The sequence below is a fragment of the Nyctereutes procyonoides genome, unplaced genomic scaffold (assembly GCF_905146905.1).
Source record: "Nyctereutes procyonoides isolate TBG_1078 unplaced genomic scaffold, NYPRO_anot_genome, whole genome shotgun sequence".
Lineage (NCBI taxonomy): Eukaryota > Metazoa > Chordata > Mammalia > Carnivora > Canidae > Nyctereutes > Nyctereutes procyonoides.
The window spans coordinates 64131258-64146497 of record NW_026575043.1 but is presented as its reverse complement, the minus strand read 5'-3'; the positions used below and the strand labels follow the sequence as shown (position 1 = coordinate 64146497).

At 39.1% G+C, this 15240-nt stretch overlaps 1 protein-coding gene across 3 annotated transcripts in view; it reads right to left on the bottom strand.

The window, feature by feature from the left end:
* Positions 1 to 3270: 3270 nt before the first annotated feature.
* ZNF268 (zinc finger protein 268) overlaps positions 3271 to 15240 on the bottom strand; it is a 40560-nt gene continuing 28590 nt past the window's right edge. For 2 of the 3 annotated variants that reach the window (XM_055322781.1, XM_055322780.1), the window contains exons 4-6: positions 14113 to 14239; positions 13497 to 13592; positions 3271 to 8878 (exon numbers count right to left, since the gene is read on the bottom strand). In XM_055322781.1, the coding sequence (XP_055178756.1) occupies positions 6447 to 8878; positions 13497 to 13592; positions 14113 to 14239 (2655 nt within the window). In that variant the 3' untranslated portion in view covers positions 3271 to 6446. Of the gene's footprint in view, positions 8879 to 13496; positions 13593 to 14087; positions 14240 to 15240 lie in introns of those variants that run through there. The other variant, XM_055322782.1, reaches the window with a different exon arrangement.

The window sequence follows — 15240 nt, the reverse complement described above, 5'->3', positions numbered from 1 at the left end:
CAAATACAAAAGCTAACCTTGCACCTAAAGGAACTGGAGAAAGAACAGCAAATAAAACCTACACACAGCAGAAGAGAGTTAATAAAGACTTAAGTAGAACTCAATGAAAAGAGACCAGAAGGACTGTAGAACAGACCAACAAGTGTTGGTTCTTTGAAAGAACTAATAAGATAGATAAACCATTAGCCAGCCTAATTAAAAACAAAAGAGAAAAGACTCAAATTAATAAAATGAGAATTAAAAAGGAGAGATCACCACCAATAAGGAAAATACTAAGGAAATACAAACTATTTTTAAAACGTATTATGAGCAGCTATACTCCAATAATTTAGGCACTCTAGAAGAAATGGATGCATTTCTGGAAAACCCCAAATTACCAAAACTGGAACAAGAAGAAATAGAAAACCTGAACAGGTCAATAACCGGTGAGGAAATTTAATCAGTCATCAAAAACCTCCCAAGACACAAAAGTCCAGGGCCAGATGGCTTCCTAGAGGAATTCTACCAAACATTTAGGAAGAAACAACACCTATTCTACTAAAGCTGTTCCAAAGGATAGATCAGGATGGAATACTTGCAAAATCATTTTATGAGGCCAGCATCACCTTGATTCCAAAACCAGACAAAGACCCCACCAAAAAGGAGAATTATAGACCAATATCCCTGATGAACATAGATGCAAAAATTCTCACCAAAATAAAAGCCAATAGGATCCAACAGTACCAAAGAAGATTATTCACTATGACCAAGTGGGATTTATCCCCAGGATGCAATGTTGGTTCAACACTCGTAAAACAATCAACAATCAACATGATAGATCTCATCAACAAGAGAAAAAACAAGAAATATATGATCCTCTCAATAGATGCAGAGAAAGAATTTGACAAATTACAGCATCCATTCCTGATCAAAATTCTTCTGAGTGTAGGGTTAGACGGAACATTCCTCAGCAATCAGAAAAGACCCCAAATAGTCAGGGGAATATTGAAAAAAAAAATGCTGGGGGCATTGCAATGCCGGATTTCAAGTTGTACTACATAGCTGTGATCTTTTTTTTTTAATTTTTATTTATTTATGATAGTCACACACACACACACACAGAGAGAGAGAGGCAGAGACACAGGCAGAGGGAGAAGCAGGCTCCATGCACCGGGAGCCCGACGTGGGATTCGATCCCGGGTCTCCAGGATCGCGCCCTGGGCCAAAGGCAGGCGCCAAACCACTGCGCCACCCAGGGATCCCCATAGCTGTGATCTTTAAGACAGTGTGATACTGGCACAAACACAGACACATAGATCAATGGAACAGAATAGAGAACTCAGAAATGGGCCCTAGACTCTGGTCAATTAATATTCAACAAAGCAGGAAAGACTATCCACTGGAAAAAAAGACAGTCTCTTCAATAAATGGTGCTGGGAAAATTGGACAGCTACATACAGAAGAATGAAACTAGACCATTCTCTTACACCACATACAAAGGTAAACTCAAAATGGATGAAAGATCTAAATGTGAGACAAGAATCCATCAAAATCCTAGGGAAGAGCACAGGTAACACCCTTTTTGAACGTGGACACAGTAACTTCCTGCAAGATATATCTATGAAGACAAGGGAAGCAAAAGCAAAACTGAATTATTGGGACTTAATCAAGATAAAAAGCTTCTGCACAAGAAAGAGTCAACAAAACTAAAAGACAACCTACAGAATGGGAGAAGACATTTGTAAATGACATCAGATAAAGAGTTAGTATCAAAGATCTATAAAGAACTTATTAAACTCAACAGCAAAGAAACAAACAATCCAATCAAGAAATGGGCAAAAGACATGAACAGAGATCTCACAGAGGAAGACAGAGACATGGTCAACAAGCACATGAGAAAATGCTCCGCATCACTTGCCATCAGGGAAATACAAATCAAAACCACAATGAGATGCCATCTCACACCATCTCAAATGTTGGAGAGGATGTGGAGAAAGGGGAACCCTCTTGCACTGTTGGTGGGAATGTGAACTGGTGCAGCCACTCTGGAAAACAGTGTGGAGGTTCCTCAAAGAGTTAAAAATAGAATTGCCCCATGACTCAGCAATTGCACTGCTGGGGATTTACCCCAAAGATACAGATGCAGTGAAATACCAAGGCACCTGCACCCCAATGTTTATAGCAGCAATGTCCACAATAGCCAAACTGTGGATGGAGCTTTGGTGTCCATCGAAAGATGAACAGATAAAGAAGATGTGGTTATCTATATATAGGAATATTACTCAGCCATCAGAATGGATGAATACACACCATTTGCTTCGATGTGGATGGAACTGGAGAGTATCATGCTGAATGAATAAGTCCATCGGAGAAGGACAATCATCAAATGGATTCACTCGTACAGAGAATATAAGAAATAGTGAAAAGTATTATAGGGGAAAGAAGGGAACTGATTGAGAAAAATTATAAAAGGTGACAAAACATGAGAGACTCCTAACTCTGGGAAATGAACAAAGTGTAGTGGATGGGGAGGTGGGTGGGGGGATGTGGGAAATGGGTGATGGGCACTAGGAGGCCACTTGATGGGATTAACACTGCGTGTTATACTTTATGATTGCAAATCTAACTTACATAAGTAAATAAATGTGACGAGCATCCTTGTAATTTTTTCAATATAAAGGTGTATATATATCTCATTAAGTGTGGCGTTTGTCAGTTTTTGGAACATACTCCTTGCAAAGTTAAAGCACTTTATTTCCATTCCTAATTGAATAGTATTTAAAAATTCTAGGAGTATTAAATTCCATCATATGTGTTATCTACACACATATGGTCTTTTATCTGGTAGTGTGGTTAATTTTATGAAAATATTTTCCAATACTAAATTTCCCAAACATAATATATTTTTATAGGGTCACATTCTGCTGCATATGAGAGCAAACTCTTCCTACCAAAAAAGAAAAGGTGACTTAAATAAGACAGTTCATTTCCCCTTGGTGGTGTAGGGATGGTATGACAGCCCCTTCATTTCCAGACATCCGCACAGTCGACTTCTGTCAACCTTCCCTTAGACACTGTCAGCAATCTCTATCTCATTACTCAGAATTTAGCAGTAAGATCATACTTTCCTACAAAGACAATGGGGAAATGTGGCTCTTGGACTGGGCACTGTCATTATGAGAAGTACAGTGATTCTGTTGGTAATGAAAGGTCACTGGAGTCAGAACTAGTAGTCTGCTGCATTTAAGATTGTCATGCCATTAAAAAAAAAACAACTTTCACATCATTAGATTCATTTTGCTACAATTACATTTACTATATTTCAAACTATGTTCACAAATATGAATTCCAAGTAATTTATCCCTCACATGTCAATTCTTGGGGGGAAATTATAAAGTGCTGGATTATTGATCCTTGAATTTTCCCAAGAATTATCAGCTACTACAGAAAGTCTCTGGAGCTTCTTCCTGCTTTGAGGCTTGCATGGGTTTAGAAAGAACAGATCTTAAAGCCATTCAATTTTTTACTTTTTCTTTTTGTTTACTATTTGTAGATCGAGTCATTCTGTTACATTTCATTTATCTGGTTAATTTTCTTTTCTTTTTTTAAAAGACTTTATTCTTTAAGGCAATCTCTACATCCAACGTGGAGCTTGAACTCACAACCTTAAGATCAAGAGTTGCACCCTCCACAGACTGAGCCAGCCAAGCACTCCAAATTTTCACTTAAGATTGTTAGCATTAGCTTTTCACACAGAACTTGACTTCTATCATCATTATGTCAACATTTCTGGCTTCTCCTGGGCAAGGTTGCATGTGGGTTTGCATCACACAATACAGAAACCTTTAAAATCTAATTGACACTGGGCAGTAGTAAACTGAATATAGACTTCTTCTTAGCTGTTCACTTATTATGTGTGAATCTTCTCAGAACATGCATGACAAAAACATTCATATTTTCCAGATTTAGGGTATATATTTTAGCAAATACCTGGCATTTCTTCTCTCTGCAAGCTTTCGCTTCCCTTCTGTAAACTACCCTGGGGCTAACCGCTGGTAGGATCTTGTATATTGAGCTGAACAAAGTACGGACCAGACATTCAGAAATCATTAAATACCTCCTACAAAGAACCATTTCTTTGAGTAAAAGATGGGATTCCCTTGTGAAATACAAAGGAAGTGCAGGATGTTTCAGAAATGTCTGCAGTTTGGAATAGTCACATTCTTCTGACAACATCCTGAATGCCATGGTCCCAACTCTTTCCAGGTAAATGTTCTTTCACGTAAGGAAACTGGTGAGGAAAACTGACTTTGTAGGAAAGCAATAGGCAGAATGACTTCTTACCACCCTGCCTCTGCAGCTGTACATTCAGGTATTACCTTGGAAATATTACAGGTTCATTCCAGACCACCACAATGAAGCAAATGTGGCAATAAAACAAGTCAAATGAAATTTTTTCAGTTTCTCAATGTATATAAAAGTCATGTTTACACTACACTGTAGTCTAGTACGTGTATAAAAGCATTATGTCTAAAAAAAAAAAAAAGCAGGGTACACACCTTAATTAAAAATATTGCTAAAACAGGGATCCCTGGGTGGCGCAGCAGTTTGGCGCCTGCCTTTGGCCCAGGGCGTGATCCTGGAGACCCGGGATCGAGTCCCACATCGGGCTCCCGGTGCATGGAGCCTGCTTCTCCCTCTGCCTGTGTCTCTGCCTCTCTCTCTCTCTCTCTCTCTGTGACTATCATAAGAAAAAATATATATATTGCTAAAACATGCTGAGCTCTCAGAAAAATCATAATCAATGACCACAGTTCAACATAAGTAATGAAAAAACTATGAAATATTGCCAGAATTACTAAAATGTGACACAAACAAAAGTAAGCAAATTTGCTCAATGCAAGGTTGTCACAAGCCTTCAGATTGGAAAGAAAAAAAAAAGCATTACTTGGAAAGCACAATAAAATGAGGTATGTTTTCTTTCAGCAGCGTCACTGAAATCTATCCCTTAAACACATACCAGATAATTCAAAGAAAAAGACAAGTGAACTAGAACTTTAAAGTGGCAATAGCTAAAGCTATCCTAGGTAGTCTACATAGAAGGAACTAATTAATAATTACAGGAAATGTTACCAGAAAACAAAAGGTGAGTTTGCTTTTTGGTACTTAGGGAGTCCAGTAGAAATTTGAAGTCTGGAATAAATATCTCAGCCTAGTTTGATGATCATGCCAGGTCCTTGGCAGGGCACCTTGAATGATGATCCCATCATGACCTCATACAGTGTGAGAGATTATCTTAGTGAAAATCAAGATGTTCAAACTGGTGAGGGCAGAACAGATTCCTGCATGCACTATGCAGATGTATATACCTAAAGAGATAGTTGCCATGCCCACTTACAAAGGGCACGAAATAGCAGAAAGGGATTGTGGTATTGAAATTTAATTTTAATAAATCATATTATTCTAGTAACAAGTTGTATTTGTTAAAAACAATGTTGCTACACAAAGCACAAGTCCCTGGACGATGGCATGTATCTAACGTACCTCTCACATGTGACATTAACAAGTAAAATGCCAAACTACACAAAACTCACATAGGACAAAGGAAGACAACATCTGAATATTCCTGTAGATCTTAAGATATATTTCTCGTTATCCTGATTACATTTATTTACACTGTAAAAAAAAAAAAAGAAAAAGAAAAAATACCAACTTCATTTCATTTTGAACATGCCTAGCAATTACAGTTGAGTGTTTTCTCCAACCCTTTCCTAACAATATGGAACATCTGGAACACAATTTCCCCCATAATAATTTGTAAAGGAAATTATTTTCCAAATTAATCAAAATAACAGTGAAGGGAACCTTTCTACTGAGGGTTTTGTTACCCCATCTGATATATTCATAGATCTTCATTCATATATTAGTAATTTTTAAATGGAAGTTTGTCTTTCCTAGATGAAGAATTTCCCTCATTTAGAGTATGATTTCTCCAAGGTATGAGCTTCTGATATCTAAAGTGTGTGTGATTTTGATAATTCTGCCATTTGTTGGCTTTCCATTTTCTCTCATTACAATCCTGTTTTTAAAAAATCCTACTATTTAATAAGAATTTTAAAGGACTGTGTTCTAGATTCACTTGCTTTATGAAACTTCATCTTTGCAAATTTTATCACAGTAAAAAAAAAATAACTTTCAAACATTTGGTTCATTGATACAGCTCCTCACCTGTACAAACTTTTAAAAAGGTATGGCTTGCTGCTGAAAACTTTCACAAGATTCATTGAATTCATAACATTCCTGTGTGCATTTACTGGGGTTTCTTTTATGAGTAAAAAGCAGCTTTCTATGGGTGCCCCTGCACATGCTGTCCATCCATAGGTTTCTATTCAATATTAGTTTTCTGCTGTACAATGAGATGATTTCATTTATAGAGTTTCTCTTCTATATGAATCTTCGGGTATTTCCTATGAACTGATTTTGGGAAGAAAGTTTCTTATATTTAACTCAACATGCTTTTCATCTGCATGAGTTCTCTGATGCATAATGAGCTGTGACTTCCAACAGAAGGCTTTTCCACATTCAGTGCATTTACAGGGTTTCTCTCCTGTGTGAGTCCTCTGATGTGCACTGAGGATTGATTTCTGAGAGAAGGTTTTCCCACATTCGTTGCATCCATAAGGTTTCTCCCCTGAATGAGTTCTCTGATGTACAATGAGCTGAGACTTCCTAATGAAGGCTTTCTCACATTCACTGCATTCATAGGGTTTCTCTCTTGTGTGCATTCTTTGATGTACAATGAGCTGTAATTTTCCACTGAAGGATTTCTCACACTGACTACATTTATAAGGGCTCTCCCCTGCATGAATTCGCTCATGTACAATGAGTAATGACTTCCAAATGAAGGCCTTCCCACATTTGTTGCATTCATATGGTTTCTCTCCTGAATGAGTTCTCATGTGTATAATGAGATAGGATTTACTACTAAAGGCTTTGCCACAGTCACTACATCCATAAGGTTTTTCCCCTGCATGAGTTCTCTGATGGGAAATGAGCTGATCTTTCCTATTAAAGGCTTTTCCACATTCACTGCATTCATAGGGATTTTCTCCTGTGTGAATTCTCTGATGTACAATGAGTTGTGAATTGAAACTGAAGGATTTCCCGCATTCATTACATTCATGTGGTTTCTCTCCTGTGTGAGTTCTCATATGTATGATGAGGTAAGACTTGCTCCTGAAGGCTTTTCCACATTCACTGCATCCGTAGGGTTTCACTCCAGTGTGACTTCTCTGATGCACAATGAGCTGTGACTTCAAACTAAAGGCTTTTCCACATTGATTACATCCATAGGGTTTTACCCCAGTGTGTGCTCCCTGATGTACGATGAGCTGTGACTTAAAAGTAAAGGCTTTTCCACATTCACTACAACCATAGGGCTTCTCCCCTGTATGAGTCCTCTGATGTACAATAAGGTTTGACTTTGTATTAAAGGCTTTGCTACAGTCATTGCATTCAAAGGGTTTTTCTCCTGTATGAGTTCTCTGATGTATAATGAGCTGTGATTTCAAACCAAAAGTTTTCCCACAGTCACTGCATTCATAGGGCTTTTCCCCAGCATGGGTTCTCTGGTGTGAAATGAGCTGGTATTTCCGACTGAAGGCTTTCCCACATTCATGGCATTCATATGGACTCTCTCCTGTGTGAATCCTCTGATGTATAAGGAGTTGTGAATTGAAACTGAAAGCTTTCCCACAGTCACTGCATTCATGGAGTTTCTCTCCTGTGTGAGTTCTCATATGTATAACGAGGTATGACTTGCTTCTGAAGGCTTTGCCACATTCACTGCATACGTAAGGTTTCATTCCTGTGTGACTTCTCTGATGCACAATAAGCTGAGATTTCAAACTGAAGGCTTTCCCACACTGAATGCACCCATAGGGCTTTACTCCTGTGTGAACCCCCTGATGCACAATGAGCTGTGACTTGAAAGTGAAGGCTTTTCCACATTCACTACAACCATAGGGCTTCTCCCCTGTATGGGTTCTCTGATGTACCATAAGGTTTGACTTTGTATTAAAGGCTTTCTGACATTCACTACATTCAAAGGGTTTCTCTCCTGTATGAATTCTTTGATGTATAACAAGCTGTGACTTCAAACCAAAATCCTTACCACATTCATTACAACCATAAGGTTTCTGTCCTGAATGAGTTCTCTGGTGTGAAACAAGCTGGTCTTTCCTACTGAATACTTTTCTGCATTTGCAGCATTCATAGGGATTCTCACCTGTGTGGATTCTCTGATGTATGACAAGTTGTGAATGGAAGCTGAAGGATTTCCCACATTCACTACATTGATGGAATTTCTCTCCTGTGTGAGTCCTCTGATGGACAGTGAGGTAGGACTTACTACTGAAGTCTTTCCCACATCCCTTACATTTGTAAGGTTTCTCTTCTAGATGAATTTGCTGATGCATTGCAAGGTACGACTTACTGCTGAAGGTCTTCCCACAAAAACTGCATTCAAAAGGTTTTCCTCCTATACACGTCTGCTGGCATATGAGTTGTGACTTCTTGTTGATGGTTTTTCCACATTCATTACTTTCACAGTATTTTATTCCAATAACAGTTTGCTCGTGTTCAGGATGGTGGAATGATTCCCTATGTGCATGAAACTCATTAGGATTCTTTCCAGCATAATCACTATTGAAATCTGTATTATATTTAAATCTCGTTCCAGGTGTGACATACTTATGAAGTTTTTCTCCTGAAGAAACATAATTTGTACTAAGAAGACATACTTTCCCAAATGTACATTCGTAGCCTTTTGCCATATTTTCCAGCTTATCTTGATTTTCCTGATGCCATTCCACATGATCATCAATTTCCCAGGCTTTTCCTATCAATGAAAATAGTTATATTAAAAATAATAACATGATCCTGGCATAGCATAAAATTACCTTAAAAATACTATGTCAAGAGAGGGTATATTTTTAGTTTCATACATTAGCTTTTAATATAAATAAAATCTCAAGTATAAATGTACCAAAACTCCTGGCCAGAGAGAAGAAACAAAACTAAAAATGAAGATTGGCATAGAAAACTAAAAATGAATAGAGATGGTTTAAGTTTTAAAATGCTGCATAAGGGGTAAAGAAAGCAAAACAGGCACAAATAAAAATAAGAAAAATATAAAGCAGTTGGAAGAGATCTCAGCATTGTATTTTTTTAACAAATAATTGTCAAATACCTGTTACATGCTAAACACTGTGCTCAACTCAGAAGAAACTCAGAAAACACTGCAAATTACAGTCCTCTTGGGAAGAAAGTTCTACTGCATGCCCAAATACATGAAAATAAAGTCACAAGAAAAGTCAATGTGATGTTTCAGAACACTGAGGATAAGCAGCAGGTAGTTTCTCTTCCAGAGAAAACAGTAAAATTGTTTTGTATAATGAATCTGAAGTCAGAATGGCATCTGATTTCACATTAGCATCATTAGATGATAAAAAAGAACACTCAGAAGTATACACATTTTCAGAGACACAAGTCTTAAATGTTATACTTCGTTCACTCTTTCACAGGAAGTAACTTGAAGAGGTGCTTCAACAAAACAAACCAAGAAAAAAGATGACACAAAATAAATATGGAAAATAAAATCTGAAAGGAGACTCCAGGATAAAACACTGTAGTACAGCCAGGGTATGAGGTAAACTAGGGTCACACTAGAGCACTTCCAAGGACAAGGGAGTGGCATAATCAGGAATAGACAGAATGACTAACATGGCTGAATGAAGCACAGGAATACTTAAATATGTGAAGAAAAGTCTGGGGTTAATGATAAATACACACTAATGATAAGAACAGAGAAAACTGGGCAGGCAAACAACTCAAAAGAAAAAAAATGATTTTTTTTTTTTAAGATTTTACTCATTCATTCATGAGAGACAGAGAGAGAGAGAGAGAGAAAGAGAGAGAGAGAGAGAGGCAGAGAGACACGGGTAGGGGGAGAAGCAGGCTCCATGCAGGGAACCAGATGTGAGACTAGATCCCAGGACTCCAGGATCATGCCCTGGGCCAAAGGCAGGAGCTAAACTGATGAGCCACCTAAGGATCCCCGAATAAAATGATTTATGAACAAAAATTAGCCATTGCATATTTGCTTGATTCACCTGTGACTAGAAATTACATAGTCATAAAGATGTAAAAACCGGAGACTGATCTAACCCGAACGAACTAACTTTATAAGAAGAGACAGTGCATATATCATTGAAAGTATGAGAGAAGGGGCATGAAAGAGAATTGAATCATCATGCTGTTATACTGAATCATCACCACTGGGGGAAAATCAGCACTAGAATAAGCTGGTTATTTAGAAATAAGGAAGCAAATACCATGAAAAGACCTAAAAGGGATGAAAGTGATCTTACCAGGGGGAATATAACACTGAGGAGGCAGGGTGAACTAAATGCTGCTGACAACAAAACCCAATAGCCAAAAATACAAAATGGAGAGGGAACCTAGGATTCAGTCCTCAGGCACAATGACAAGTATCTGGAGGCTGACTGGTAGAGAATGGATGGACCTGATCTAGATGTCCTAAAGTAATATGCTGACCAAGGCCACAAAGAGAAAAGAGCATTAAAAGAACATGGCAGCAAGTCAGGCTTGGAGACAGCAGATCAGAGGACCTTAATATGTCATTCCAGGGTTCCCTACCTCTTAAATCTGATCCCTCTTCATTTTGTAAATAGTCTCCATATTGTATTTTCTCAAGCATCAATTCCCAAGTGGGGGCATTACCTCCTCCTTGCACTGAGAAGTGAAGGTTCTATCACGATGGCTTGGGAGAGAGTATTACTGGCTATTCCATGGTTCTAAACTCAGAAAAGTTCCTATCAAGAAGAAAACAGGCCAGTGACTAATAAATCTTTGTCCAGGAATCAGATTTGCTCATGTGTTTGGCTAACAGTCTTAACCCTGTAGACTTTCAGAGTTCATAGAAACTAAATCTGTCTTAATACTCTACCCTGTAACCCTGCTGTAGCTATGATCATAACCCATCCTCAGTTCCCCTGGTTAGCCACAGTTCTGACTTCCTTCATTGGAGTTCCCAAGAAACATAATACATTTTCTGTTAAGCATTCTCTTTGGAACAATAATGGCAGGAAGGGATACTATGGTTGGTCTCAAGGGAAATTTCAAAGAATTCCAGAAATCAAAACAATACCAAAGCCAATGAATAGAAGACGGAATTTCCTAAGCTTAAATATTACTTAAACATGATTGAAGATGATTACGGTGGTTCAAAAGTAATAGCTGGAAACTTCACTTGCATGGACAGAATTCAGATTTCTGAAGCTACAGAACAGCATTCTCCCAAACATACTTGGGTGTAGCCACAAAGACAATGGAAAAGGGAATCATAATCATGCTCAGAGAGTGGAACCAAGGGCTCATTAGGCCACTGCCACAGCAGGAAGTCCCAGCACAACCTGCCCAGCCAGGGCATCAATGCACTGCAAACCAGTGACTTCTATGTGGCACTCACTGTGCCTGCTCTTCAGAATGGGGATTCCCATTGTACCTGCCCTGCACTTCTCTCCACCACTCTGTACTTGTCTGGCTGGTTGGGTGTGAATAACTTATCTTTAACTGCAGGTTACCAGACCATAAAGAACTACCACTGAGAATGAGGATCCAAGACTTCATTAATACAGGACAAGAAAAGCAGGGATGGTTGGATTAGAAGAGGATGACTAGAAGCTGCCTAGCCAAAGAGGTGGAGGAAGGTAGACAGTGCTGCCAACCAAACAACCCTTCTTCCTTTTTCCTGGCTGGCAGAAAACTGATATTTTTTCCCCAAGCCCCTCCTTAAGGCCATGTGCCTCAGTCACGGAAATGGGGACCAATCTCCACTGCTACCTCTATCCCAGAAAGTAAAGCATCATCTGAGACAACAGTGGTGGCCCTACTTCCCCTGACAGAGTCTTACTCAGACAGGGGTATGTGATGAAAACCTAGCCCAGTAAGCATGATGTGATGAAAACCTAGCCCACTAAGCTGAGACTTTCTGCAATAGGCTCTACCACCTGATAAAAAGAATCACGTGAAAAAAGCAGTTTTCTTGTTCTACTGGCCAGTGGTGTATCTGCAGGTATTGGCTGGAACTGTAGAAGCCATCTGATGACTATGAGGGAGTGAACCGGAGGGAAATGTTGACAGACTTGGAATGGCCATGTGGAGAGGCACCTATGGTGATTTGCTGAATCGATGGTTTAGTCAACCCTACAACTGCCCCTCGTCAGGACTTTCGGTGATGTGTGGTAATAAATAACTTCTGTTTAGTATATTGATTTAGGATTAATCAGAAATTACAGTTGATACAATCCTAAAGACTAATGAGATTCATTCTGTTATGCCCATGACAGATGGAACACATTAGGGAAATGTATCTGACAGTAACATCAAGATGAACTAATACAAAAGACAAGCACATTTGGGGAATAAATAGAACAATCAAGAAATGAAATCAAAATTTTATTTTTGGTAGGGACTGGGAAAATGGGGGCTTTAGCTAAAAGACTTCTTTTTAGGGAACCAACATATTAACAGATTTCAGCAACATTAGTGAAGAGAACTGCATATGAAGGAGATTTAAGCTGACTTCCCAGGGCCAGGAGAAAGAGCTAGAAGCAGAGCAGAATGAATAAACGGAATGCAAGAAGAAAGTATGATGTAGCTATGGAGCAATGCAATAAACAGTTCCAGTTCCTGAAAATGAGACAAAGGAGTGGCACACACAGGAAAGATGCTCAAAAGACCAATCAAACTCTGTACCAAAGGCTGAGGAGGGATGGAGTGTCAATTACCAAAAGGGAAACACAGCTTAAATCTTCAGAACAGATGTCTTTTAAACGTTACTATATATAAGAAAAGTAGAGGGTATGAAAAGTCCCTTTGGACTCAGAGGGAAGAACAAGAAAAGTCAGTAAAGCTTTGTGCTAAAAGCTAAAAAGTGAAAAAAGTAAAGCTTTATGCAGAAGTGCTAAAAGCACTTAGTCGTACAGTGTGTGAGTGGGTTCAATATGGTGTCACATGAGGAAAGGGGAGGGGAGGACTCAATAGAGAATAACTAATATACACAGGTGCCAGAATGTGCTTAGAAGGAACAGTAATGACTTCTCCTAATAGATATCAGGAAGGAAGGAGGCTGTGATTATGATTAACTCTAAGTGTAAGAGATTTAAAAATATAATTAAAAAAAAAAAAAAGTAGAAGGGGGAATGAACATCATATTAAGAGATAAAGAGAAAAAGCCTGTTTAACTGCATAACAAAATGAATCTAATCTCCTGGGAAAGCATGAAGGAAACGGAGAATGCTGAGAGAAAGAAATGAACTAAAACAGACTGGTTATGAATGAGACAAAAAGTACAAACATGAGGTATATGTCATGTGAGAATTCACATCAATTCTGAATAAGGAGGAAAAGATCTAAATATCCTCATCACCCACCTGGTTGGCCTTGACTTGGGATTTGGGTCTGCATCATCCACAGTTCTTCTCCTTGTTCCAACTTGAAGATGATATCAGGTTTGGCATCTTGATACCCTGTGAATGGAAAATCACAGACAACCTGGACCAAAACTGCCTCAAACCCTGAAGAAGGGGAAAGAGTCAGTTTAGAGGCAGCATGATAAAGTTGTCCTTCTGCCCCATGGCAAAGTGAAGACCTTTCAAACTAGCATATTCTAATGCCAAAGGGAGACTAAGAAAATCTGGCTTTTAAATATAAGTCCAGGGCAGCCCCGGTGGCGCAGCGGTTTAGCGCCGCCTGCAGCCCAGGGCGTGATCCTGGAGACCCGGGATCGAGTCCCACGTCGGGCTCTCTGTATGGTGCCTGCTTCTCCCTCTGTCTGTGTCTCTGCCTCTCTCTCTCTCTGTCTCTATGAATAAATAAATAAAATCTTTAAAAAATAAAAATAAATAAATAAATAAATAAATAAATAAATAAATAAATAAATAAATAAAATCCAAGATCACTAAGAACTTTGCAAAAGCCAGCTTTCAGCAACCAAGAAGGGGAAGCCTGGAGATTACACACACCCCATTTATTGGAGGGAGCTCCTACCCAGGGACACCAGGTGGCTATAGTTCTCCAACATCACACTCCTGTATAGGTGCTTCTGAGCTGGGTCCAGTAGCCGCCATTCTTCCCAGGTGAAGTCCACAAACACATCCACGAATGACAACGGTCCCTGAAAGAGCATATTCTTATTCAATCTCAAAGTCTTTAGTGAGTTTCTGGTACATAACAAGATGCCTAGGATGTCCACTGTTTATATTCTACTTGTGAGAAAAGCAAAAATATATTGAAAACATCCCATCAATGTGTATTACATCAGTCAGCCTTTCACTCAACATAGGAGAATATCAGGTGCCAGATACTCAGTGAGGTACAGGTGATATAAACTTGAATGAAGGGACATCTGGGTGGCCCAGTCAAGTAAGTGTCCAAGTCTTGATTTTGGCACAGGTCATCATCTTGGAGTTTTGAGATCAAGCCCTGTGTCTGGCTCTGGGCTCAGTGGAGAGTCTGTTTGAATATTCTTGCTCTTCTTCTCTTTCTCTCTCTCTCAAATAAATAAAATACATCCTTGAAAAAAGAACTTGAATGAAACACAATCCTGTCCACAAGAAGTGCTCACCACTGCAAAGGAATACAAAGTTAAACATGTGTGAATGCAACTGTGGGCGACCATGAACTAGCTGGAGTGACTGAAGCAAACCAGGCCTGGACTTGCGTCCCTCATTCACTCAAAAGGCTCGGGAGCCTAAAGGGTGAATAGTTGGTTGACGCTTGAGAAAGGGCTTGAGCAATGGTTCTCAGGGCTCGCTTGTACGTGATTGCCCACATAACACAATAGATACAACTTATTGATTGTAAGATTGACTCTGGCGTGGTCATAAATGTAAATAAGGGTCTGTGCTGTCCTTGCTGATCTGTTTACCATATCTAATATTCCTTTGAAGTATGCACATCTGGAGCAACAAGCTTATCTATTTACCAAGGTCTTCTGGCACCCGTGAGTCTGTCTTGCATGCTGAGAAAGGGGAACTTTGGAGGGTTTCACAAACATGCTAAAAATAGATACCTTCTTAGCTTTGTTTTGCTCATGCTATAAAATGTTGTAAAACCTTGAATAAAGCTGGCACTGCTTGGACATCATCCACTGTGTCCCTCCTGTCCCCATCTCTT